This window comes from Nipponia nippon, unplaced genomic scaffold, assembly GCF_047370975.1.
Source record: "Nipponia nippon isolate SJK-2023a ecotype South Korea unplaced genomic scaffold, ASM4737097v1 scaffold_6, whole genome shotgun sequence".
Lineage (NCBI taxonomy): Eukaryota > Metazoa > Chordata > Aves > Pelecaniformes > Threskiornithidae > Nipponia > Nipponia nippon.
The window spans coordinates 57,551,728-57,575,400 of record NW_028262380.1 but is presented as its reverse complement, the minus strand read 5'-3'; the positions used below and the strand labels follow the sequence as shown (position 1 = coordinate 57,575,400).

The following is a 23,673-nucleotide window of genomic DNA, read 5'->3' as shown; positions in this document are numbered from 1 at the left end:
TTACTAGATAGGTTCTTTAACAAGTTATTCATTTGAGATCCCAAAAAAGTAGTATCCCCACAGTCTAAATACTTGTGTGCAGCTATAAATACTTGCTATTTTCAGTACTGTCTTTGCTCTTTCTCAAACCTCAGTGCTTGCACGTTTTTATAGCATGTGTATCTTATGCAAGAGTTTATTCTAAAAGTTGCTTTCAACCCTGTTAAAATAAGTACTTGAGCTACCTGTTGTGTGGTACACATACAGCCTGAACTGAGGCCTGTTAGGAGGGTAGATTTTCATAATGTCATTGATGACCATTACTAAGGATAAGGGCCCATTTTTTTTTTCCCCTTCATTCTGCAGGGGGAGTTATTAATCTGTCAGTGCCTATAGTGCTAACAGCTACTCAAGAAGACAAAGAAAGACTGGATGGGTGCACAGCAATTGCACTGGTGTATGAAGGTCGTCGTGTGGCCATTCTCCGTAATCCCGAATTCTATGAGCACAGGAAAGAGGAACGCTGTGCTAGGCAATGGGGCACAACATGCAAGGAACATCCCTATATCAAGGTGTGTGTTTAAAAGTTGAAAATCTAATCCTATTAGCTGTACCGTTTGTGGCGCTGCAAATTAAGTGAACTGATGTCTGTGACTAGTTTTATTTCGACAGCAAAACTACTTTGAGAACTAATTAAAACATTTGAGCAGAAACAACGGTGATTTTTTTTTGTTGTTCTGTGCAGCTGTTGAATAGGCTGCACTTAGCGTGAAAATCTAATGTCAATATGTACACATGAAATGAATTTAGAACATACTGTAGAATCTGTGCTACAGAAGAGGGAACTTTGCCCTCTAGTGTGCCTAGGAAACACATCCCTCTGTGTAGCCAGATGGGTCATCAAAGCGCCTTAATCAGCAGATATACGCATTGTGAAGGCAAGAAAACTTCTGTTCTTCCTGCATGTGGAGCACGTGAGAACTGCCTGGTTTAGCTGCTTTTGAAATAGGCCCCACTCCTGGAGAGTTCATAATTTAACTCTCTGGGGAGTTATTTCCCATCCATTGTGTTCAGTATGTTTTATTATCTTGACCTTATGTGTATGTCATACTGAAATATTCTAACTGTAACATACTCATCGCAATGTTTTGTGTTTGGTTTTGCAAGCTGATGTAAATGTTGCATCTGAGCTCTGCAGAGACAAAATATGTTTCTTCCCCCATTTGTCTCTATAGTATCTTTTTGTTTACAACTATGACTTAAAATCAGACAAAAAGAAATCAAACAAACCTCGAATTATGAGCTTGCTTTTAAAAAGGGAAAGCCTTTGATTTGCTCTAAAAGTATCTGTATGACTAATAGTTATACATATGTGAAAACTATGGATTTTTCAATGTCTTTATTAATGTGTAATCAATTTTTTTATTAATGTGTAATGACATCTGTTTACTGACTGAAGTTGTATTCAGGAGTATATCTGAAAAAGGACATCTCCTGCTAGATACAAGTAAGAGTATTCTGGAAAATTTTCAAAGCCCTTGATGTGTTCTGTGCTGATGAACATAAGAATACCCCTTTGTTGAAAACTTCACACAAATTTAATAAATTCTAAGAAAATCTGATGCAGACAAGATTTGAATGACTTGTTATAATGCATTAGCAATTACAGAATGACATGGCTGAAACTAACGTAGAAGATGAGGAGCTATGTTATTATGTCTGTACTGGAGTGTATAGTAGTAGTATCATGACAGCATATGAATGTGTGCATAGTACTGTCATGACAGCACATGAATCTGGTGGCCTTTCTAAATTAATCAGAAAACTTTGGGTGCCTGAGAGTTACTGTAGTGCAGTTTTCTCATCTTCATATCTTTATCACACCTTCCCCCCACCTTGGTAAGATGTCTAAGTCTGGCATTTTCTTTGGGAAGGGGATAGTGACTGTAGCATCATTTAATTCCAGCAGGTCCTCTATCTCAAAGTAAAAATAAATTGAAAAATCCACAGTTAATTTTGGCTTGTGGGTTTACTATGTAATGTCTTATGTTATGTCAACATTTGTTGTCATCTTTAAATTACTTAAGGCTAAAAAACTATCAGAAATGTGTATGAAACCTGGAAGTTTTTTGTGGTTCCATCTTCAAAAGCAAATGCATTCCCAGAAGTTAATAATTTCTGAGTGATTTCTATGGCCATTGCTAGAGTATGTTAAGCAGCTTGCCATAATTATTTTTTCTTAAGGGGTGAGGTGATATTTGAAGATATCAAACAAATTCTAGTGAGTGTACAATATATGTTGCCTTGGTAAAGTGCTACTGTGAAACAAATCCAAAAGCTATCCTACTTCAAAGATTCTGATTTTATTCATAAATTAAAGTTAATCAAAACTGTTTTATTTGTTACTTTATTGCTGACCAGAATCTTGTAAACTGCAGGGTGATACTGGAACTGCATTTGCTTTGACCAACAACTATAAAGTGTGCACCTTTGTACTTGATATGTTAGGCTTTCTGGCTGCTATCTCTTTTTGTCATGTAATAATGTTGGTTAAGAATGCTGGCTACTTGCATTTCTACCTATTAAAAAAATCCTTTACTTTGAGAGAAAGGCATATGCCTACTGAAGATTTGTGCACCTCTCCTGCACCATGGTATAACATGTCTGGACTATGTTCCAGTGATTTTTTTTTATTATTTTTATTTTATTTTTTAAAAAAACATTGATGCTTGACTTGAGACTGTCAAATAAAATTAACCCAGAACTCTTCTCTTGGTAAAGATGTGCCCCCATTGCAATGTTCTAGATGCTCGGGAGAAGCTGACAACCAATCCTCACAAGGATTTTGCTTTCTTTTCCTAGATGGTTATGGAGCAAGGGAACTGGCTTGTAGGTGGAGATCTACAGGTCCTTGATCGTATTTATTGGAACGATGGACTTGATCAATACCGTCTCACTCCAGCTGAACTAAGGCAGAAATTCAAGGAAATGGATGCTGGTGAGTAAAATTTTCTTGTTCTGTTTCTTCCTGCAAAGATTTATCCAAATGCCTGCTGCCTCAATACCACAGGGGCTAGCATTGTTTCAAAGATGAAGATTTTTTTTGAATGCTCTCCTAGGTGGCATTCTTTGCCATTTACTGGTATTAATTTATATGACCTCAGGCATTGTACTGCCTAAATACACAAGAGAAGCTGGTAATGCCTGAGGTTCTGAATTTTATCTTTCTGTGCACACTAGACATGTTACTAATGCAAGAAAAGATAATGTTAAAATGTGATAGAACATGATTTAAAAATTATCAGGTTCGGCTAAAACTGTAGAGGTATGGTTGAGTGCTGAGCTTTCATGCTGTTCTATGTTTATTTCTGTTTATGCTGCTTCTGGGGAGCAAAGCTTATGACAGTAATGCAAGTACAGTGGTGCAAAGTGGAATGTATCACAGTTAAAAATTGTGAGCTAACTGCTAGCTTTACGTTGCACAAGAAACAAAACAGTTTTTCTCACTAGAGCCGTTGTGTTAAGTAGATAACTAAGAAGCTGAGTAGTGTCATAAAGCAGAGAACAAACATACTGCCTTCATTGTGCCAGTGGCTGGCAGGCAGCTGCTAAGCACTTCTAAGTGTGAGGGAAGAGATTAACATGAAGAATGCAAACTGAGATTGGTCCTGAGCTCCTGTCTTTTTCTAGTGTGGTCAGTATTTCCAGGATCTGCAGGTTCGAGATACCAATCTTTGTTTTAGCTAGCTCCTAAATAAATATATTTGATACCTGAAAAAGCCCTGTTCTCTAGATTTCATTGGTTCCTTAATGAGAAACCTCTTGGTGATGGTGGTTTTGCTGTCTTGCAGGGTACCTTAGTTCATCTTAATTTGCAGAAGGGAGAAATCGTGGTTGAGGCAGTGTTTTTCATCGAAGAGTTTGTAATGCTTTGGAATACCAGTTAGCCTTGCTTTGTTCTTACTGTGCATAAACTCTACAAAGCTATTTAGGTGAAGGAACTGTTAAGTCGCATTAAATCCGCTTTCATTTGTTTTGTCACAAACATGTCCATTTGTTCTCCTGATGATACATTGAGCCTTTAAGACAGTTAGCATAGTTTGATTTCCTCTTAGAATTTAACTTTATATTATATGCTCATGCAAGTGAAAAATCCAAAGAGAAGATTATAGCTATTGGAGAAACTAGAGTAATTCTGTGGAAATCTCAAAAATGAATGAAGCTGATTTATGTTTTTTTTTAGTATGGTTGTTTTTTATTAGTTTCGCTTATTGAGTGTAATGATTTTATAATAACTCAGTTCTTTAATGACCTGTGACTACTGCTATTATACTTGTTTAATAGAGTTCAGAGGAAAGATTGTACTGTTTGAAAATTTTTCTACGATTGTACAACTCCTGATAAAGTAACTTGATTTCCTTGTATCTTTTGTCTGTTTTTTCTCCATAGATGCTGTCTTTGCGTTCCAGTTACGCAACCCAGTGCACAATGGGCATGCTCTTTTAATGCAGGATACTCATAAGCAGCTTTTGGAACGTGGCTACCGGCGCCCAGTTTTACTCTTGCATCCACTTGGAGGCTGGACAAAGGAGGATGACGTTCCTCTCATGTGGCGCATGAAGCAACATGCTGCAGTACTGGAGGAGGGAATCTTGAATCCAGAAACAACAGTGGTGGCTATATTCCCTTCCCCCATGATGTATGCTGGACCAACTGAGGTAAATACATCAAGAATTTAAAACAAAACAAAGCCCCTTTGATAGTGCACTAAAGTATTTCGTGCTATGCCTGATGTTTGTGCATTGTGGCTTTTTTAATGGAGAGAGGAGACTAATTTTTCCTTGGGAAAACCAGACTATAAAGGCTCCATCTGTCATCAACCAAAACGTTCTTCTATGAAGAAACGTCTATATTGGAGGATTTTGCTGGAAATGGTGGGAGACAATACTGGGTTTATGTGCTCCTTTCTTTATAGTTATAAGGGTATGATAATGAATTAATCCTTCCTCCTTTTTTACAGTCTTTTTCAGAAGGAATTATAAGATCTGTTAACATACCAAATAGTTGTCCTGAATGTTAAGATACTTAAGTTTTATGACTGTTAAGCAAAAAGTTTGTATGTTGGAGGGCTATACACAAATTAGGGAAAAAAAAAAACAAACCCAAAAAGGACTTGTTTATTTTTTGGCAACTTAATTCAGAGAGAATTGTTTCAAGGCTTTCGTATGAAATAATTCTTTGGCAACACTTTATTTAGAAGCCAGGTCTTGGGTTGGAATCCCTAGAGGTTTGTGGGAAGCAGCAGAGAGAGCAAATGCTCTCATTTGAGGGCAATTCTTTAGGGGATATTGGTTCTCCATCTCATTACTTCCCCCCGCGCCCCAAAGTCACAGGAAGTTGAAATTCTGTCCAGGCTCAAGAGGTTAACTCTGTGGTAGTGTTTTGATAGATAGGATATCTCACCAGTGGAATTAAATTAGGCTGGTGTCGCTTATTTTCTGCTGGCCAGTTGACTGATGAAACAGAGCTTGCAGTGCCTTTCAGTCCTACAGAAAAAACTGCAGTCCAGATCTAGTTGAGGCATGTAAGTAATTTACTGTAGGGACTATTGTACTGTTCCCATAGACCTTTTGTGAGAATTAACAGAAATCTTCTACTTCAGACTTGTATTCATGAGTATATGAGGAGGAACAAAACCTACAATCCTTACTCTGAACAGAATAAGAGTTTTCTCTTAACCTATATGACATTTCCAGTGACCTCAGAGTGCAGCCTGACAGTAATGTTTGTAGCCAAGTAATAAAAGAGACTCTTCCTTTAATCATTTTCCATAGGTCATTTAAAAGACACTGGTACCAGATTCATTTCTGTAGCACAAGTGCTTTGCAGAACAACAAGCAGCTGTTAGTATGGTTATCTGCAGGATGGATGTGGCCTTCTAGTCTGTGGAGACTTTAATGGACATGTTTTTAAAGCATCAGTTTAGCATTTTTGCATTTTTAACATTCTTGATAATTACCTTGAAAGAAAAGAAACGGTTCTGTAAGAGAAAATTCTGTATCAAAATGCAATAAATTCACCTGCTTAGGAAAGTAAATATGTTCTGAAGTAGTATGGATGTATAGAAATATGGGACAAGAGCTGCTAGTTTTATGTCTTAAACATGTGGTTTACATTGTTCTAAATTGTCTTAGTCAAATAGCTTCACTTATTCAAAATGGAGTTCTTACTTGCTGTTACCCAAATGACAACATGAAACTTAAATTTCTTAACTAGGCTAGAATAGTTTCAGAAAATATGCTGCTAGCTGCTGTGGTATGCTGGAATTCCATGTGTATGGCCCACTCTGTGCTTGTAACATAAATGTTAAAATTATAAGTATAGCTATCATCATCCAGATGCTTCCATAGTACACTATACGCTTGAATAGCAGTGGAATCTGTCATGTGTAATGTCTGGCTGTGGTCAAATGAAAACTGATACCAATGGTACCCTCATAACTCATGACTGGCTCCTAATTTCATTATCTGACTACTGATTTACAGAACTCTGTCCATATTGACTGCAAAGCTTCCTCCTTGAATGGTTTCTGTAAGGATTATAGAACTAATGTAGAACTAACGGTTAGTTACTACTTTGAGAAATCACTTTTGAGCTTCTTGCCTAAAGCTTATTACCATAGAACAGCATGCACAGTGAATAAAATATGGAACACTGTGATTTTGTTTTATGTAAAGATTTGCAGTAGGCAGATGCAAATTTTTTTTGTAATGGAAGGAAAATTTATCCATCGCATCGTCCATTTACTACAAGGTAGTGGCAGCAATGTTTGTCCTATGATTTGTGGGGTTTTTCCCCTCTTGCCTCCCCTTCTTTTTTTTTTCCTTTAGTGCTTGACAGGTGTTTTGACAGATGTTTATTACTGTTCAACTTGTGAAGCTATTTTAGTAGTTACTGGGTAGGCCCTTTAGTTTTGTGTGAAGGTAAGGCTACACATATAAGAAACCACTGTTATATACTTGCTGGTTTTTTAAACTCTTCTCTGAGTATCCTTTGGCAGGTACTAAGCTTTATAGGTGGTATGACAATTCTTTTAAGGGAATACTTCCCAGTATGAGAACTTACTGACATTCCCTGAAGAGGTGTGTCTTTGTTACCTACAGTAATGTAAAAGTTATTTTACTTTTCCTGTACCGTACGGTTAAATTTTCTGTTGAAAACATTACATATAAAAACAAATTAAGAAAATTCACCAACAGTCCTTATAGCATAATAAGTCTAAAAACTGTCATAAGTGTAACATCTAACAGTCTAGGATCTAGTAAGTACTGCAAACAGTCTTTAGGAGAAAAAAAAAATCCTCTCACCGTATTTAGTGAGAGATGCATTTCTAAATAATTTGAAAGCATTTCTTTGGTTGTAGGGTGCGGGTGATTGAATAGCCTGTGTACAGAATTTCCTTTGAAGTATCTTTTTTTTTTTTTTTTTTTACCTTCAGTAGTAACTGAGCTATAAGGAAAAAAAGTAAAAATCAAGTTGTTAGTTATGAAACCACTCATTTTGAAATGCGCAGCAAAGTAATGTGGGAAAGCTGTTTGTCAATATTTACCACACTTCAAATATTAGGTGGAAGGGAGTTGGTGCATCCAAGCAAAAATTCCGTAAAGCTAAAGTTTCTGATTTTGACATTGGTTCTTCCTCAGTTCATATGGATATGTTACAATCAAATTATTTCGAAACAATTGGGGAAAAGTGACTAAATATTTACCAAAGCTAGACTTGCTTTATCAGTTTTCATCTTGGAAGCTTGTGGTATAAATAGGCAGTCTTAGTGCTCTGAAAGCCTATTCCAAGCATTCATGCGCAGTATGTACCTAGCTTATATGTCCTTTGGGTCTTAATATCGATGCAGACTAAGTGTTAAAGTCCTGCCTTGGACAACATCCTTGCCACATGCACTAGATGAAAATGCTGAGCATTGGTAATATTTCTTTTTTAATGTGTAGATAGGTTGATTAGAACACTCGTGAACACTGTGTTTAAGTAGCCTATCTTGTCTTTCTTCGATGAGATGTTTCACGGCTATCTATTGGTCAGGGTGTCTTTTTAGAAAAATTCCTGAGATTAAAATAGAGCGATATATATGGCTAGATTCCACTAAGCTTCCCAAAGCAGTTGCTTTCGCATTCATCCTTTTGTATGAAAGGAAAGGGATGGAGGAAGACATCATCAGGAAGAACTGAGTTAAGAAATGGATGAGCTCCATCTTTCTTGCCCTGATTATACTTTTCTAAACACTGTGCTAAAGTAACTTTTCAAGTATCCTAATGTGCAAATGAAACAGAGGAATAGTATGTCTTAGCTGTGAGTTTGGTGGTGATTCACATAATTGATACTTTGTTTTGTTGTGGCTCCATAGTAAAAATCATGTCTGATTAGGAAAAAAGTGGTAATTATACAATGCATGCACATTTTAAGGGTCATGTTTTGACCGTTTTCTTCTGTTAACTGTTTTCCCCCGTCTCTGTTCTAGGTTCAGTGGCACTGTAGATCACGGATGGTTGCAGGAGCTAACTTCTACATTGTAGGGCGAGATCCAGCAGGGATGCCACATCCTGACACCGGGAAGGATCTGTATGAACCAACCCATGGTGCCAAAGTGTTGACAATGGCTCCAGGCCTCCGAGCACTGGAAATTGTACCCTTCAGAGTTGCAGCTTATAATAAGAAAATGAAGTGCATGGATTATTATGACTCTGATCAGTAAGTTGTATTTTTGTTTTAAGACTTTTTGAGCAATAGCTGCCTTTTACCCCCTACCCACATAAAAAATTGTTTTTAATTAAATTCATATTGCTCAAAGATGGCAATGTTTAGATATGGTTTTAGATCACGAATGCAACTTGCCTTCAACATGATTTGGGTGTGGTTTCACAGCACAACTAACCTTATCCAACTTTAGCTGCTACCGGAAGCTCCTGTTTTCCTCCCAGGTACTGGAGTTTCTCTAGTTCTGGAACGTGTTGGCACAGATTGCTAAATTCACAGAAAAATATTACTGTTTATTATAATGGTAAGATTAGCTTTCTGCTGATACATCTTTCTAAATATGCTTCTCAGATGTCAAGTATGTATCAGATATGATGGAAGAGAAACAATGAGAGAGTGCAGCAGGGAGAAGACAGTGGACAGGAGAGGGTGACAAATAGTTATTTGCTCTGCTTAACAATAATGCAAAATGATGCCTTAAGTCCATTGTATGTCCCAGGGTTTTCAGCTTTTTTTTGATCCAGTTACAAGACAGGTAATTTCACCTTCTGCATGTTCCAATATTATTTTTCACACATGTGGCATAGCAGAGTCCAAAACTCACTGTATGTGTCGCTGGGGTGCCAAAGAGCGGGACTGGGAAGATGACTTGTCATTTTAGTTTAAACCTCTTTATTCAGATTATTGAACTGTACTTTTGTTTTACATCAAACTGCAGTTGAAGTTAGTACTGAAATACAAACTGTCAAGCAAGATGTTTTTCTAAAAAAAAACTTGTATTTTTTATATTCTATTTCCTACTGCTTCTAACTGCAGAAGTATGTCTGTACAACACAGTTCATCCTTGAAAGCATGAAATCAGCATGGGATGGATTGATCTGTAAAAATGAACCCATCTCTTATCTCTTGTTCTTCATCTGTTTATGCTGCAGTTACACTGAGTATAAAAGTCTCCAAAGATGTCACTGTGGCTTGTGACAGTTGTCGTGGTTTAACCCCAGTTGGCAACTAAGCACCACACAGCCGCTTGCTCATCCTTCCCCCCTGCCCCCAGTGGGATGGGGGAGAGAACTGGGAGGAAAAACAAAGTAAATCCCATGGGTTCAGATAAAGACGGTTTAATAGGACAGCAGCAGAAGAGGAAATAATAATAATAGTAATAATGATAAAAGAATACACAAAAGAAGTGATGCACAATGCAATTGCTCACTGCCTGCTGACCGATGCCCAGCCCAACCCTGAGCAGCAATTGCTACCCCCCCGGCCAACTCCCCCCAGTTTGTATGCTGGGCATGACGTCATATGGTATGGAACAGCCCTTTGGCCAGTCTGGGTCAGCTGTCCTGGCTGTGCTCCTTCCCAGCTTCTGGTGCACCTGGCAGAGTATGGGAAGCTGAAAAGTCCTCGACTAGTGTAAGCACTGCTTTGCAACAACTAAAACATCATTGTGTTTTTCACATTGTTCTCATACTAAATCTCAAACACAGCACTATACCAGCTACTATGAGGAAAATTAACTCTATCCAAGCTGAAACCAGGACAGTATCCACCCTTTATTCTATACCATCTACATCATGTCCAGGTCCTACACTTTCCAATACGTTCCAATGAATCACCACCACTGTTCCTGTCTTTTGATATAAACACACAGATATCATGCCCTTAGTCTATGGGCCATCCCTCTAAAATGTCCGTTGAGTTCCTTTAGTCCATGACTTTGGGCTCCATCTGTCATAACAGTCCTTCAGGGCAGGAGAGATGGTGTGTGGTGTTGGATTGTTGCATGCTGAAGCCAGTTCTGGTTCCATCACTGCTGCATTTTGCTCGGTTTCATCAAAGTTCATTCTTCATTAATCTGGGTGATTCTTACTATAATACCATTGATATGGCATATAGCAACCACAGAAGTGGTAATATACAGCATTATATAGCAATTAACATCATACAATTCAAATCATTGGCTATTCTCACCCAAAAATCAAATCCCCGTGAGGTACACATTGGGCTCCTCCATCCTCCTGCATCACCCACCAAGTGCACACAGGTCCTTGAGCAAAAGCAATCCCACAAATGTGTTTGCCTTTGCCCAAAGCAGGAATAACCCAGACTGTCTTCCCCAGCATGTTTTTTACGTGCACTACAGGGACTTTGTCCCCCTCTACAGTACATAAAAGTTTTGATTGGGCAGGGCCAGCTTTATTGGCAGATCCCCTAGTGTTGACTAACCAGGTGGCTTTTGCTAAATGTGTATCCCAATGTTTGAATGTCCCAGCACCCATTGCTCTCAGTGTAGTCTTTAACAGTCCATTGTGTTGTTCGATTTTCCTGGAGGCTGGTGCATGATAGGGGCTGTGATATACCCACTCAGTGCCATGCTCTTTGGCCTGGGTGTCGATGAGGTTGTTTCAGAAATGAGTCCCATTGTCTGACTCAATTCTTTCTGGGGTGCCATGTTGCCATCAGACCTGTTTTTCAAGGCCCAAGATAGCGTTCCAGGCGGTGGCATGGGGCACGGTATATGTTTCCGGCCATCTGGTGGTTGCTTCCACCATTGTAAGCACATGGCGCTTGCCTTGGTGGGTTTGTGGGAGTGTAATATAATCAGTCTGCTAGGCCTCCCCATATTGATATTTCAGCCATTGTCCTCCATACCAGAGAGGCTCGAACTGCTTGGCTCGCTTGATTGCAGCGCATGTTTTACATTCATGGATAACCTGTGCAATAGTGTCCATGGTCAAGTCCACCCCTCGATCATGAGCCCATCTATATGTTGCATCTCTTCCTTGATGGCCTGAGGTGTCATGGGCCCATTGATCTATAAATAATTCACCCTTATGTTGCCAGTCGAGATCCACCTGAGCCACTTCAATCTTAGCAGCCAACAAGTCTTATTCAACAGCTTGTGCATTTCTTACCATGAATTATGTTTATTAGTAGATAGCATGCTGGCTTAACCTTGACTGTAAGTTATGTAAATGCTTTATATTTCAGCAGTAAATTCCAAGCACCTGAATTAGTCTGCTGTTATTTTTAAAAGCCACAAAGTCTCGTTGCCTCTTACATAACTAAATATAACTTTATGGTATGTTCTTCTGTTGTTTGGAAATCATAAGCAGCATGATAAGGGTGAATCTGTTGAAACCTGACAAGAATTAAAGTAGGTTCACTGTGTATTACTCTACAACGTCCATATATGTTTAGAAATTTGACAATTTACTGCATTGCAGATATTTTATAATTGAAGTTAGTCAGGGATGCTTATTTAGCAGTTGTAGTTTGCTGATGTTCTTCTTCCTTCCTCCTCCTTCCCATATAGGCAGCGTTCCAGCGTAAGGTTCCCCTTAGTGCTGTGAAGCTTGTCTTTGGATGCCATTGCAGCAGGTGTTTTGTTTTTTTTTTTTTCCTCAAGTGAAGCTATGGACAGTAGCATGAGATCAGACCTATGCCCTGATATATATGCTATTTTCATTAGGAGGAATAAAATCAGAGGGAAAGATACTCCAAGCGTATGACATGAAAGTCTTTTCCTAAACTTATTGCCTCTTAACTACCTGTTGAACACTTCACTGCCCTTTCATTATTTGAGATGCATCTAGAAGTCCTCATTACTGTGCATTGTAACTAGATTGTGATGTAAATATTGCTAGTTTTATGCAAACCTGTAAACATTATAACATAAGGTTCAAAAGGCTGTTGTAGTAGATACTACGGGTATTTGTCCTGTTCGTTGTCCAAGTAATTCAGCAAGTTTTAGAAATTAAATACACAAAGATTAAAATGAAATAGTTATACTGGTGTGTTACTTCTTAATAATTTGGAATAGAAGGGGAGTAGCAGTGTGAGAGGCCAGAATTCCCATTGCATGGAACAGAAAATCTTTGTAGAAGAATATTGATTCTGTGATCATTGATACTGTACTCTTCGCAGGATAGATTTGATTTAGATCAAGGGGAGTCAAATTGTACTTCTGTCATTAGCCAGAGCAAATGATAAAAAAAAAAAAATCTGTGGTAACAGATTTTGTCTTTTGTAACAGACTGCATTATGCGCACCCTATTATCCTTTCATCATGCCTGTGGGGACCCTTTGGTTTGAGGCATTTTTTTTCTGTTTCTGTCACTGTCTTGGAAAAAAGACCATGCTGCTATTAGAGTGCAGTTCTGCCGTCCTGCTGTCAGAATGTAAGACCATTTGTCCTGTCCTTCCTTAGATACTGTTTGTAAACTACAGGGTGGTCTGGAGTGTGCGGCAATCCTCTAGATGGCAATGCGGACACATGCAGACTCCCTGAAGACAGAGCCATTATTGCTCCTGCTTGCCATAGACAGAACACTGTGGTAGGCTCCAGACAGAGTTAGAGCTTGGGTGGGTGCAGCTGGCTGCATTTCAAGATAGTCTGTGTAATGCTGAAAATGTGGCAGACTCCTGGACCATGTGGTGTTTGACTCTGTAAGGAGGATGGCAGGGAATAGAGGATTGTCTGGAAATATGAGAGGATCAGTACTGGTGGAACACCCTTGGGTGTGAAATAGTGATGTTTGTGGAAAGCTTTCCTGAGGTCACCACTTACCTGGTGAAAAACACAGCATGAAAATGTGGGGAAGAGGGCTGTATGCATAGAAGCATTGCTCTGACTTGTTTTGGAAAGGGGTAATTTGATTTCTATTGCACCTTTCTCAGTTCTTTGAGGCTTGGAGACTTGACAGCCAACTAGGCAATTCAAGAATTTACATCACTAATGGATACATGGAAGGCAAGTGGGTTTCCCTTCGGCTGAGCTATAGCTGAGCTGTGCGTTTTAGCTGCTGGAAGTGGTTATTCTCTCCCCGAGTGGTCATCTCTTCTATTCTTTCAGGCCTCCTAGACTCCTGTATCTGGGAAGGTGCTTGTGAGAAGCCATAATGGACACCACCTGCTATCTTGGCTGTCTCTCTAATTTGGCAGAGTTGGACCCACACCTGGCTTGGAAGCAAAGACACGCAGAGGTTATTGCAGTTGGGCTCTTTGCTGATGTTAGTGAATTATCTTGCTGCTTCTGAAGGCAATCCCAAGCCATGGGCACGATAGGGGATGAATCTTTGGCTAGTGGTGAGAGGTTACCAAAAGCTTGATCCAGTTACCAGAAGGATGTCTGACAAGTTGGGGCTGCAGCATTAGCAGCGGCAGAGAGTTGCTTTTCTTGTGACATCTCTAAACATTCATGCTCAGCTTTTATGAGAAAGATGTAACACCTGCTGATAGCATTCCATGTGTGCCTGTGGGGGCAGGTTTCCACATGCTGGGTTGGTACCGGTCAGCTATGTACCATAAGATACTGAGCAACTATGTGATACCTTGCTGTGGCTAAGCTGCTCATGACCCGGTGGCAAGCCTAGGAAGCATCAAAAAGCCTGCCACTGGCCCTTTCTCCAAATTAGTAACAAAGGCCCTTACTTCTCAGGTGTGCTGCCTGTGGTTCTTAGAGGTCATTGTTCTTAAGGTCTTCAGCTCCAAAAGGCGTCCACACAAGTGCAGTTTTGTGGAGTTGATATAGAAGTTAAGTTTGTTTGCTACTTTCATTAGTATCTGCCAGAATGCAAGCTGCCCTTGGAGTTTCAGTAGACACGGTATCTCTGCTTGGGAACAGTCTGGAGAAGGTGACTGTTGATTTTGAGTGTCAGGGCCTCATGCTGCTGGTTAACAATGTTGAGCTGCTGTGGTTCTGTGTTGGAGCTGAAGTCACTTGGCAGCAGGTGCATCTACATGTAGCCCTATTTATACGGAAAGGCAGAGATATCCTGGCTGCATTCAGGGATAATCATGGAGCATTGTGTGTGAGGAAAGGGGGTAAGAAAAGACTGATGTAAAAGCCTTTATACTAGCTGCACAGCAATTGTAGTTGCAGAGTGGTGCACAAAGTTTAACTCAGACAAATTGTTTGACTAAAGTTACCCTTTAAAATATTAAGACCTGTGAACAACCAATGGCTTGAAACTATATTTGCATTTTACCTCATGAAGCCACCACAATTTTTAATTTGTTACTTGGACATCTTAGACCTAGGTTTAGCACCTCATGGAACTGTAGTCTTAAAACATATTTTTGAAGATGATGTGTCTGAAACTCAGATTTAGGAAAGGGATTTGAGGAATGCATTTGAAGTGATGTATAGCAGCACAGGTAGAGCTAACTTAATTTCATTTTTCCTGTGGTCAAAATGAGGATAATAATAATAAAAAAAAAATCCCTTTTTGTTGTTGCTAAAGTTAGATAGCAAGCCTAATTTAAGTTTCAGTGGGAAGCTTGAGCATTCCATTTGCATATAATTCTGAAGAAATAATACATACAGAAACTAGTATGAATAATGGTACAGTCCTTTGCTTATAGTTTTTACCCTCTTTGATTTCATAGAATTTGGATCAATAATTGAATATGCCCAAACATGTTTTGGAAAAGTTTATAGGAAGAATTCTAGTTACAATGGAGAAATTCCAAATGAATGTTTGATCTGTGAACCACTATTAGACTGAAGTGTAAAGAAAAAACAACCAAAGAACAAAGCAACCAACAAAAAACATCAGCACCACCCAAAAAATCCCTACCCAATGCTGAAATCCCTTCAGAAAAATAGTTAGTGTGTTTCTTCAGCCAAAAAGGCCTTTCAAACAGTTACCACAGACAAGTGTAATTTGGGATTGGTGGCTTAATAATAGTAGTTGTTTGGGTGAGCAGAGATTCCCAATTCTTTACAGAAGATCAGTCCTATAAAATGCAGCCACAGACTGCTGCTGAGAAAAAACTCAATTAAGAAAGGAAATTAGTCTGGCAATTAAAAAAGCCACAGCAGTGTCTGGAAAAATGAATTTTTTTTCTTTTTGTCCTGAAAGAAAACTGATGTGATCATTTTGGCTAAAAGAAACCCATAAGTAAGGTTACTGGAGCAGACTGTTCATGCTTTCTGTAAAATGTGAATGAAGCACGGCTATCTGTGAAGAGGAGAGATTTTAACTTTATATAGTTTATTCCCGGACCTTTAATATGGTTGTCATGACTGCTTTAATGCTGTCAAGTCATACTTACACGACAGCTGTTCCAACTAAGTAAATACTGTTCCCAAATTTGTTTGGTGTAATACCTGATCTTTAAAATGATAGTAAGAGGCTGAGATAAGCACACTTGACTGTCCTCCTTAATTTAGCTGTGTGAAATATGGTTTCTCAGTTAACATTAGTACATAATTTAGGATACTTTGAAACACTACACCAATTCAGAAGACTTAAACCTTCTTGCCAGTCAGAAAGGAATTTCATTCACAGCAGGTAAAGGATTTGCTTTGCGTGTGTTGATATTAATCACGTTGTTACGTTCTCCTTTCACAAAGAGTTTGTTCATGCCCAGTTACGTTTTGAACCTCGCTGATACTAGCTGGTTCATTCAACATCATGGGGCATTCCCAAGGCATAACATAGACTGACATAACGAAGACTTGACACTGCAAGCAACAACGTTCTGCTCCTGTAGGAGTTACAGAGTAAGTCATGACTTGATGCTGCAAAGGCAAATTTAAATTCAGTGAAAATCCTTCTGAAAAGGGTTGTAAAGTTAGATTTCACCTCATGACAGATCCTGTTCAGGAAGCGTGAAGTTGGAGGAGAATAGTTAAAGGACTGAATCCTAAATAAGGAGGCTGTGAATTGTTCTAGGAATTAATCGGATCTGAAGTTTACCAGCTGAGTAGAACATGGCAGTCATTTTGAAGCCAGATGAGGGTGAATAAGTCATGTTATTGAGGTTTATTCCATGTATTTGTTACCAAAACCCATATTTTTATGAATAGGCAAAACTATGAATGAATGGTCTGTACTTTTATCATGAGTCTTGTATTTAAGAGTAATTTCTTAAGACCTTTATAGCACCAGACATTGCCCTCCACAGAGAACAGGAATTCCAAGAAGGTCATTTGCACAGTGCCAGATGCCCTAACAGAAGGTCGGGCTTCCCAAGATTGTGACTGATCTTTAGTGCTCCCAAGTGAAAAATCAATTACGTAATATATTTTATACTTAGATTAAACCTGTAGGGAATAATTGTTGAAGTGGAAAAAATATTTTCCTCAGTCGCTGTATTAAGGTACTGTATTGACGCCTCAGAGATTACAGAAACAAAGGTTTCCTGTAGGACTGCGGGCATCTTCATGCAGTTGTTTCACACGTGCAGGCTGGTGATAACTTCTTTATTTTCTCTCAAGAACTGTAAGGTCTTTGAAATCTTAGCCTCACACACTGCTTTTAGAGTGTTTGAGCTCATAACAAAGTATAAAGAGCTGTCATCGTTGCTGGGGTCGCTTATGGTATTATAGTAAAAAAAAACCCTACTGAATGCACAAAAAAAAGGGAAATGTATTTAACAGATTAAAACATTAGTCTTCATAAATGAAAGAAAGGAAAGAACTGGTGTATCAATTCTTAATCTTCTGTGCATGGTTTGTAGCGTCATTTGAGTCTGATGCTCAGTTACTGTGAATAGTGTGAAGATTAATTAACAGCACAAATTTGTTCCTGTGTTATTCTGAATAAATCACTGCTTTCCAAATATAAAATACTATCTTATGCACCTGTGGGTGTCTGTATATACACATAGCTCTGTGTGTGGAAGTAGAGCACAATCTGAAGTGTAAGAAAAAATTCCTTTTTTCCTTTTGCTAGATGTGTGAGAGCACAGCAAAGTTATGTATTTTCTGTCTGCCTAGCCCTGTCCTCCATAAGTAAGGAGATTTCACAGCATGTGTATGTAAGGGTTTTTCCACACTGTGAACGTAATAGGGTTCTAGGATGCTATGCCATGGAGCAAATGCCAGTCTCAATGTAGTATGTTCCAAGACTGGTTTTCTGTTGACCAGTTTTTGTTGTGGATTTATTTCTGCCTTTTTTTCTTCTTTCTTTTAGAGAATGCTTTTGATTGCATTGGCACCAAATATTACGTCAATAGTAGTCAAATTCAATTGGTAGTAAAAGGTCAAATCAATGTTATGAGCATTTACTAACATATACTGTGGCCCAAAGAAAGCTAATTCCAGCAGCCACTAAATAAAAATTTCAAAGGCACTTAAATCCCATGCTCAGAAAAAGCTTGGGTTAAGTTTCATTGAGAGTCATTCCAAATCTCACTTGAGAATGGAATTTGGATGGCTTTGGCATTTATATTTCATAGCAGCTTTAATAGTCAAATGTTTCCCCCTCATGTTCCGCTCAAATCCATTTTGTGCAGAGTAACTCCTAATATCCTCAAAATTCACCATTAACAATATTACTTGACTCTTCTTTCTGGTTTTTGTGTTTTGTTTTGTCTTTTTTCCACAAAAGCAAATTACTCATACTGATATGTTTTATTTCAAAATGCTTGTGGTTCACATCACATCACAGTGCCAGTACTGATAAGGTATTTCTGCTTAGTGGAAATCTGTTTCTGATATTCAAGAGATTTCATTTTTCCCATTAGTAAAGACAATGAGTATTGAGTATTATTCAAATACTCTGTTTTAGGTATGAAAGCAGAGATTAAACTGGAAACAATAAAATTGGAAATGCAGTAATTTTTAAAAAAGCAAGAATTACTGTGTTGTTTCAGCATACAGTATACATTGTCAAAGCTCCATTTGAGTCACTTCAGTGATTACTAGTTAAGGTGGTTTTTGTTTTGTGGGCGGGGGTTTATTATTTATTTATTTAGAAAAACCCATTCAAAAGAGAAGTTTGGGATAATGAGAGGGCATCATCAGTACTTTTGTAAGTTTTAATAGTATTTTTAAACATTTCTGGAAATGTTATGAGATGCTGAATGTAGTATGTTTCTTAAATGATCCTCGCTCATGTTTTTCTTTCATTTTCTTATAGTTTCTACAGATCTCCTTAGCTTCTTCTCATGTTTCTCTCTTTCTTGATATCTCCAAATCCTGGAGCTTCTTTTTATGCAACTAAGGATAAGAAGAAGCTAAAGGGACTGGGGGTCTTATTGAAGCAAACTTATATGGCATATCTAAATTTATCATCTTAGTATCTTTATTTCACTTGTAGGGCACAGGAGGAAGTTGAGTGTTTTTCTGAAAACGTAATAGGCAAGGAGGGGATAAAGCAGCTAACTTTTTTTTTTAATGCTCAAACTTCGGTATTGCTACCACACTGTGGAGAAAACCACATGTGGAGAAACTTTATAGCACTTGCTTTACTCTTCTTTTCCTGATCATCTGAAGACTTAGTATTTTTCTGCTAGAATTAACCAGGCTTATCACTTCCCCGCATATATTTTATAGAAATAGTTCTTTGCAAAGAATGCAAGTTACCTTCAAGCAGTGTTAGTGAACAGTAGGCATCTCTCTGCCAAGGAACAAAATTTTCAGGCATTATAAATAGCAGTGACATAATTTTTTTTTTTTTTTTCCCCATGGGCTTACATTAACTTCAAGTTTTCATTTTTATGTAATTTATATTTTGCAGAATTGAAGCTCAGTAGGTTTTTATGCCTTGTTGTGACACTCCAGGAACCCACAATCCCAAACTGAGAGCAATAAGAAAAGAGCATGTATGGCAGTGCTGCTGTGTAAATGTGTACAATTCAAATAAAAAAGTTATGGGGCTAGTGATTTTGTGAAAGGGAACTGTGGAATGCTTTCTGCATCTTGCTTACTTCCATACCCTACTGAGCATAGCTCAACACTTAAAGCCAAGTTCTGCCCTCTGATGCGCACACTTGGCTCTTGTTTCTAAGGCATGTGCATCTGAGATCAATACTTGGCTTTTATTTCAAACAGACAAGTGAAGAATAAGTAATGCATAGATGTTGCAAATTGAGCAAATGGCATAAGTAAAATTGAGTATTTAATTGAAGAATAAATAATTTTTCCTTTGGAGCATTTGGTAGAACTCTGGCATTCTTGTCTTGCTTTTCCTGTTTCAGTCCTGTAACAGTTTAACTTGTGGAGCTTTTGCTGCTTATGACCACATACCTGGGAAGTTAATATTAATTTAGATTGTTATGTTAACAATGATAAACAATCCTGATCTGGGTTCATATGTACATTTGTCCAACTGAATTCTATTTTTTCAGGGAAAACCATCTTTAGGGGAAGGTAATTTTATTATTCCCCTGCTTTTTTCTCTATTTTGAACTGTATGTGCCACTTTACTGATATGCACATATATGTATATGCATGCTCAGTGGCTTGCAATGGTCCAGCTGCAGAAGCTGTGGAGCTTGCCTCTCGACTCTGAGGCTTTTACTTTCTCTGTTCTGCAAACTGTCCTTCACTAAGATTTCATGCAATGTTGTTTCTTCACATTCTCTAGTGGCACTTAAATGACCTTCTTCAACCAGCACTGGAACCTTCAACCAGCACATAGGGCTGGTCTGCTGCCATGGCAGGGTCAGGTGCAAAATAGGATGGCTGCTGTTGCATCACAGAGGGCTGAGATAGGAGGCGGGGTAGATGGTTCTCTCTCAACAGCAGTTCCCTGTTTCCTCATAGAGAGTTAGCCAGGCTAGATGGAAGCACAGACTCAATTCAGTCCACTGGAGATCAGTTGGATCATGCTGCTAAACCTCAGGAGTTACCTAAGCTGAATATTGTAGAAGGTGTATATTCTAGAGATTTACTGGCATTGCTGGCCGAATGTCTGGAAATGACAGTTGCTATACAGCATTATACTCCCAAGAAGGAATTTATAAAGTATCAAGAAAGTAGAAGAAATATGAGCAACTTTGCCTGATTTTAAAATATGTGCTTTTTTCCCCCCCTTGCTCCTCTCCCTCTCCCCCCTTGCCCTCACTCCTGTTGTCTCAGCCATGAAGACTTTGAATTTATATCGGGGACCCGCATGCGCAAGCTGGCTCGAGAAGGACAAAACCCGCCGGAAGGCTTCATGGCTCCTAAGGCTTGGACTGTGCTGACAGAATACTACAAATCCTTGGAGAAGGCTTAGGCCTCTTATTAACTACAGATCAACCTTTGACGCCTGAATTATTTACAAGAAGGGGACCACACAGTCACCGTTCATGTTGCTTTGTTGTGGTGTCTGTCAGGAAGTTGTCTGAAAACAGACTCTTTCTCCCTAACTTAGCATCATTCTTTGCCTGTCCTTATGGGTTCTATTATGTCCTGGCACCTAACTAGCTGCTGGTTTTAATGTCTTCTCTTTTATTACAGTTAACATTCTTGCAGTAGGATTTTTAACTCTTGTCTTTTTTTATATTTTACTGCCTCTGTCCTATGAGTTCTGCAGCTGTTAAATAGATGCAGCTTTTTTCATGTTATTTAAACTGCTGGGTAGTGTCTGGTTTTAGTAGTTTGTAGGAGAAAATATAATGGTTAGACCCTTAACTATGGATAGATTATCTATAAACAAAAAAAGTAAATAAGTTTTAAAACATCCGTAAAAGTGTCCTCATCTTTATCTCATCATCATCTCCAGAAGCACTTAACATTAGTTTCTCACTATATGTAATCAAAAAGCAGAGTTTTTTTATGTAGCATAATTAAACTTTTTTGCTTTCTTTGTTTAGTTTTGGAGTTCATTGAATTGTCCGGTGATTCTCTTCTGCTGTGGACCTGTAAAGATGGCCAAGTAATGAATGAAAGAAAATATCTAGTTTTCACTTTGGATTGATAACTAACCCAGATTTTTTTTATATGTGCTTGTTGCCATAGGTGTCAGTAGGGAATGTGTTATTTCATTTGATATAACTTGCCGGTTTTTGGTTCCAGAAATACTTGTTCAGGGTACTACAACTTTTAAAAAAGGTATGGCAGACCAACCTTCAATTCATGTTTAATTATTGCAAGAAAAACTTAAAAAATCCTTAGATCTTGGCATTTCCTGTGGTACAAGCGCTTAGTCCTGAGGTTAATTTTCGGGCTGTTTTTCAAGGTCTCCAAAGAGTTATCTCCTTCTCTTGGTTCAGCTTTACTTGCTTGAAAGACAAAGCATATGTCCTTCTTCTAGGATTCTTCAATAATCCTGAAGTTGGTTAATTCAGTATGTGAAACATTAACTGCTAAAGGAAAACATAAAAAATGAAAAGTAAAACACTTCTGCAAGTGTGAAGTAACACTCTACCTATTGGGACCTTCTCAAGCATTTGCAGGTAATCAGTGGAACAGTCATAAGCCCTCTTAGTCTGTTAGCCAGAAACTATCTCATATCCTTCTCACAGAAACTTACTTTTCTGTTGTTAAACAGTGTATTTAGGAGGAACCAGCTCAAAATTGTTTTTAGAATGTTGATACTGGCCTGCTGCTGAGCCTGGATCAAGCATATGTTCGTCTAGATTTTTTTGGACAGGGAGAAGGTTGTGATGAGGGGACCTGTGTAATGAACAGGATGAATGCTTCTTGCAATCTTTGCTTAGTTGTTCGCAGTAGTATTTAAGACATATGCTTTGAGAATTACTGCCTTCTTTTTTTCTTCCTCTGTCTCTTTGAAGAGATGTAGAAAGTATCTTTTAATGGGATTCTTACCTCTGATAAAAAGTAAGGCAGAATTGGGAAAAGACAAGAAGCATGTTTATTAGCAAACCACAACAATGACTTGCGACTGTGTTTTGGTAGCGTAAAGCTTGCTTATTCAAAATTGCTGAACAGATTTTCTTCAAACTTGGCTTTCTTTTTAGATTGTATCAATATGTAGGATGTGTGAAATACAGAAGAGAGAGTCAGTTCATCTGCATGCAGCTGTTCATGCAAAACTTCAAGTTTAACTATGAAGGCGAACAAGAGTTATCTGCTGCTAAAATGGGATTTGCTGTTGGGAGTTGGAGTTTGGACTCCTTACTGTCAGGTTTGATTCTTCTGCTAGCTATGATGAAAGATAATAAAAATATTCTGGCAGAATAGCAAACACAGGTGAAAGTCTACAGAAGTTAATGTTTTAAAAATGCTATGTGTGCTATATGAAGTCTGGAAAATAAGTGGGAGTGGTGAGCATGAATGTGAATCATCCTGTAAAGTTAATTTAGAAGCAGGAATGCCTTCAAGCAAATTAATACAGTGATAACAAGCAGATCTAGTTTTCATACTTAGCTGGTTTGATGCTGAGGCCCTGTTGTTAGAGTGCTTCTGGAAAGCATTCCTTGCAAGGCTCTATATTAAAGAAGCTTTCAGGTTTATTCTAAGTTTAAGCCAACAGCCATGGCATTCCCAGCATAATGCTAATTAAGAACAGGAGCATCTGGTTGATTTGTGGGCAGGACTTGCTCTATACAACAATATTTTCCTGTATCATATCAGTTTTCACTGTAGAGTTCAAATTTTTCCTCTTGTCTGCAGCTGCCTTATTTAAGGAAGCCATACTCACAGGAAAGGGCTACCCCAGAAATTATTCTTTTGCCAGTGTCTGTCTCTCTTTAGCTTTTCTCTGCCTTATCTCAGTGGGTAGCGTTGTCAGTTGGCCAGTCCTAACATTCTGTTTTTAACAGTAGGTTCAACTTCATTACGGGTGCTATGGCATTTGAGGCTCTTCTGAGACAACAGTTGGGTGTCTTCCAGGAGGCAGCAACAGGACTAATGAGGTAATCGTTGTTACACCCAACACCTGTCTTCCCATGCCTGCTCTGTCACCAAAGAGCAATGACCTCAGGAACATGCCGTACAAAAGTGATAATACTCTTGAACCATGTGATGGATATGAGGACAAGCAGGACCTAACTTTCCAGTTGGGAAAATAAAAAGCTCCATTGTCTCATTTCTTCTGTTCCTAAAGCAACCCTTTTTTACTGGAAAAATACTGATATGTACATGAATCACGAATCTAAGCAGTTATCTAAGTGTGTTCTTTTCTTATGAAGAGCAGCAAAATCGAACTTCCAAGTATGTCCTTTTGCTTTAAGGATCATTTTGCTTTAACAATCAAGAGGTGTTTTACTCTGTTCATTAAAATGAAAAATGTCGAAGTGTTC

The 23,673-nt window shown here is 38.5% G+C and overlaps 1 protein-coding gene across 1 annotated transcript in view; it reads left to right on the top strand.

Moving 5' to 3' along the window:
* The window catches only part of PAPSS1 (3'-phosphoadenosine 5'-phosphosulfate synthase 1), a 51,954-nt gene extending 28,281 nt beyond the window's left edge, over positions 1 to 23,673 (top strand). The window contains exons 8-12 of the mRNA XM_087736320.1: positions 346 to 551; positions 2,842 to 2,977; positions 4,429 to 4,697; positions 8,513 to 8,742; positions 20,564 to 23,673. Coding sequence (XP_087592446.1) covers positions 346 to 551; positions 2,842 to 2,977; positions 4,429 to 4,697; positions 8,513 to 8,742; positions 20,564 to 20,702 — 980 coding nt within the window. The 3' untranslated portion in view covers positions 20,703 to 23,673. The remainder of the gene's footprint in view (positions 1 to 345; positions 552 to 2,841; positions 2,978 to 4,428; positions 4,698 to 8,512; positions 8,743 to 20,563) is intronic.